Source organism: Microtus ochrogaster, unplaced genomic scaffold, assembly GCF_000317375.1.
Source record: "Microtus ochrogaster isolate Prairie Vole_2 unplaced genomic scaffold, MicOch1.0 UNK74, whole genome shotgun sequence".
Classification (NCBI taxonomy): Eukaryota; Metazoa; Chordata; class Mammalia; order Rodentia; family Cricetidae; genus Microtus; species Microtus ochrogaster.
Window position 1 is genome coordinate 1,116,942 of NW_004949172.1, and position 3,806 is coordinate 1,120,747.

Sequence of the window (3,806 nt, forward strand, 5' to 3'; positions counted from 1 at the left end):
ACCGCACACACCACACACACATGACACACACACCACACACACACCACACACACATGACACACACACCACACACACATGACACACACACCACACACACCATACATACCGCACACACCACACACACACACACACCACACACCCATACCACACACACACCACACATACCATACACACAAACACACACCACACACACAACACACACATGACACACACACACCACACACGCACACACATATACACACCACACACACAAACACACACACATGACACACACAAGCAACACACACGCATACACACGCATACACACGCACATACACACACACACCACACATACACCACACACACATCACACAACACACACACACACACCATACACACACACTTCAGAGCATTGGGGAGGGTAGTTAAGGGACTTGCAGCCCACCATCCCCTGGCCTTGAAGGTTCACTCACCGGATTCCACAGTGCTCCCTCCAGAAGGTGTGGGCAGAGCCCTTAGTGAGCTGATACAGGTGTCCGCAGTACCTCCCCCCAGGGAAGAGTGCACTCAGCTCCGCGTGCATGTGACTGAAGATGAGGGCCAGCTTGGCCAGCTGTCGCCTGCAGGAAAAGGTTATGAGCATCACGCTGGACACAGGGAGAGTCGCTACAGGTGCAAGGCCCTCCGATTCCCTCTAATAAGTCAATGCACCAAAGGAGCCGGTCTCTGTGCTGAGGACTCTCCTCTCTGAGCCTCAATTTCCTCATCTATGAAGGAAAAGTGGAAGCTAATATCCAAAGTAACCTCGAACCATCAAAGGGGTCCCTGGACCGGGAACTATCACTTAGCAGGACAACAGCACTTGCCTAGAATCCTCCAGTGAGGGGCTGGGGATGTGGCTCAGTGGTAGAGCCCCTGCCTAGAATCCCCCAGTGACTCAGTGGTACTGCCTCTGCTTACAATGCTCGGGTTCCTAGCTTCCGTCTCAAGCCTCTCAAAATCAAACAAAACCTGCACATCATATTGGGTTAACACTCAGTGCATGCTGATTTTATTATATTTCTCATTTATATTAATAACTTCCTTGGACAGGTCTGCAGGGCTTCTGGCAGTTTCTTAGCAACCTAGCTTCCCAGAATGCAGAGCTGTGTAGCCCAGTGAGGTTGCCGCCTACAGCTCTGGCTGGTTCAGACAGGAAGGTACACTTCTCTTTTCTTTCGTTCTCCTGGTTTTTGTTTTTTGAGACAGGGTCTCATTATGTAGTCTCAGCTGGCCTAGAACTCACTATATAGACCAGGCTGGCCTTGAACTCACAGAGATCCACCTGCCTCTGCCTCCTGAGTACGGGGGTCAAAAGTCTCTGCTACCACAATCAGTCCAGAGTAAGGGACTGATTCTTTTTTTTTTTTTTTTGTTTGTTTTTCGAGACAGGGTTTCTATGTGGCTTTGGAGCCTGTCCTGGAACTAGCTCTGTAGACCAGGCTGGTCTCGAACTCACAGAGATCCGCCTGCCTCTGCCTCCCGAGTGCTGGGATTAAAGGCGTGCACCACCGTCGCCCGGCTCTTTTTTCTTTTTTTAAGACTTGTTTTTATTTGTGTGTGTGTGTGTGTGTGTATAGGTATGTGCACATGAATGTGGATTTCTGAGGAGGCCAGCAGGTGTCAGATCCCTTGGAGCTGGAGTTACAGGTGATTGTGAGCCATCCATCCTGGGTGCTGTAAACCTGGGTCCTCTGCTGGAGGAATAAGCCCTCTTAACCTCTCAGCTAGTGGTTCTCAACCTTCCTAATGCTGTGACCCTTTAGTACAGCTCCTCAGGTTGTGGTGACCCACAACCATAAAATTATTTTCATTGATAATTCATAACTGTAATTTTGCTACAGTTATGAATCAGAATGTAAACATCTGTGTTTTCGGATGGTTATAGCAATCGTGTAAAAAGACCAATCGACACCAGGCTGGCAACCCACAGGTTGAGAACAGCTCCTCTAAGCAACCCCCGCCAGCTGGTGCTTGAAGTTTACACCAGCCTGCAACAAGGTAGGCCAAAAGAAAGAAACAATTGTAACAATTTTGTTAAGCACACTGGTCCAGCTGTCTTCTGATCTGGTACCGGGACACACACACACAGAGTGAGATATAAATTGATGAAATAAAAAAAATGCATTTTCCATGTAGTGTATATAAATATATTTGGAGTAGTATTTCTTTCATGGGTTATAATTGGGGATAATGAGAATTTAAACAATATGGGCAGGCAGGCGATTGATTTCATTTCCTCATGAATTGAGGAGATTCTATAAGCCAGGGAAGCCACTGCTAGGGCGTGGGAGCCAAGCCACACACTGATTTAGACCTTGCTCTGGGATCCGGGCTCCAGTCCTCCAGTGCACCTGTTCCTCAGGAGAGAGAGCTGGCAAGTCCAAGGTCCTTAGCCTAGGCTTCAGGAACCTAAGTCCATGGCACTCACGCAGGTCCGGGAATGACCCAGTGTTGTTCAGACACCAGAGGTGAGCACACTCACCCCCTCAACAGGAAGTCTCTGGGATCCCTACATTCATAAAGCGGTGTTTTCTAAGGCCCTCAGGAGAGATTCAAGTCTGGACCCCAGCTGCAAGGTGATCCACAGCAGGAAGAAAGGGGGATTGGCGGCATGGGTGCTTAAGGGAAGAAAAAATGGGGTGGCTTAGTTTTCCTGGGTCTGAGGGAGGAGGGCTGAGCCTGGACCCCTGGGTCTGGGGGAGGGGTGGCTGGAGGCATGATCCGGAAATCATTAGTTCATGACTCGTTTCTGAGGCAGGTCAGTGCTCACCTGAATCTGGAGCCCTCCCGGAAAACCTCCTCATTCGCATCCTTTTTGCCTCGGGATGGCAGCAGCTCGGCCACTTTCCTGCCTTTGGCCTCCAGATTGGCCAGGTAGATGACCAGATAATCCCCAGCGCCACCGGGACCCTCGGGATCTCCCTCAGCCTCGCGCCGGGCTTTTGCCACTTCTCGAAGTAATTGAGCGGTGCGGGGCAGAAGGACCCGCAGCGACGGGGGCCCCATAACCAGTCTGGGGTCCCTGCATTGCTCTTCCAAGCGCTGTAGCAGCTTCACTGCCCGGCCGAACGCTCGTGGCTCTCCCCACTGCCATCCTCGCGGGGATGCCATCGCAGCCGTGTTCTCTCAGATAGCCTGCGATGGAGGGGTGAGGCGGGGAAAGGCTCCAGGTAGGGGCGGAACCAGGAGGAAGCAGGGGGCGGGTTCTGGAAAAAGGAAGGGGACTGCAGGTGGCAGCTGCCCTAAAGGCGCCCGACTGCAGAGTCTGAGGGAGGAGGGCTGGGGCCTGGACCCCCTGGGTCTAGGGGAGGATGGTTGGGGTCTGGACCCCCGGGTCTGAAGGAGGAGGGCTGGGGCTTGGGCTCCTTAGTGTGTGGAAAGAGGTGGCAAACAGAGGAGGAGGGTGTTAGAAGCTTGGTTCTCCACACCCCACAGGGAGGGGCTCTGGGACACAACACCTCTTCCTGAATCATTTCAGGAAGGTTTCAGTCTTTGCTTGTAGTGTGGGATCAAAGTTCAGGCAGTGGAATCTCCTAAGAACAGAAAGTCACGTACCTACTCTGTGTCCCAGAGGGAAGGTACGAGAACGCCCAGAGCTCTGGGTCCCATGGCAAGTAAGGGGAATTAGGTTGCAGTTTAAGTACCCAGATTTTCAAGAGGTAAAAGAGGTGTGGGGGAAAGTGAAGTTGAGGAATGCACAGGGCTGCAGGGGAGTGGCTACAGGCAGGTTTGCACTCCAACCTGTCAGACCTGTAGGGTCCGCGCCGACTGCGCCTCAGGCAGCC

General features: G+C 52.1%; 1 protein-coding gene across 1 annotated transcript in view; it reads right to left on the reverse strand.

Annotated features, from left to right (window-relative positions):
* Nucleotides 1–3,630, reverse strand: part of Cblc (Cbl proto-oncogene C) — a 16,472-nt gene extending 12,842 nt beyond the window's left edge. Inside the window, exons 1-3 of the mRNA XM_026777585.1 lie at nt 3,604–3,630; nt 2,792–3,144; nt 453–599 (exon numbers count right to left, since the gene is read on the reverse strand). Coding sequence (XP_026633386.1) covers nt 453–599; nt 2,792–3,144; nt 3,604–3,630 — 527 coding nt within the window. The remainder of the gene's footprint in view (nt 1–452; nt 600–2,791; nt 3,145–3,603) is intronic.
* Between the last annotated feature and the right edge of the window lie 176 nt (nt 3,631–3,806).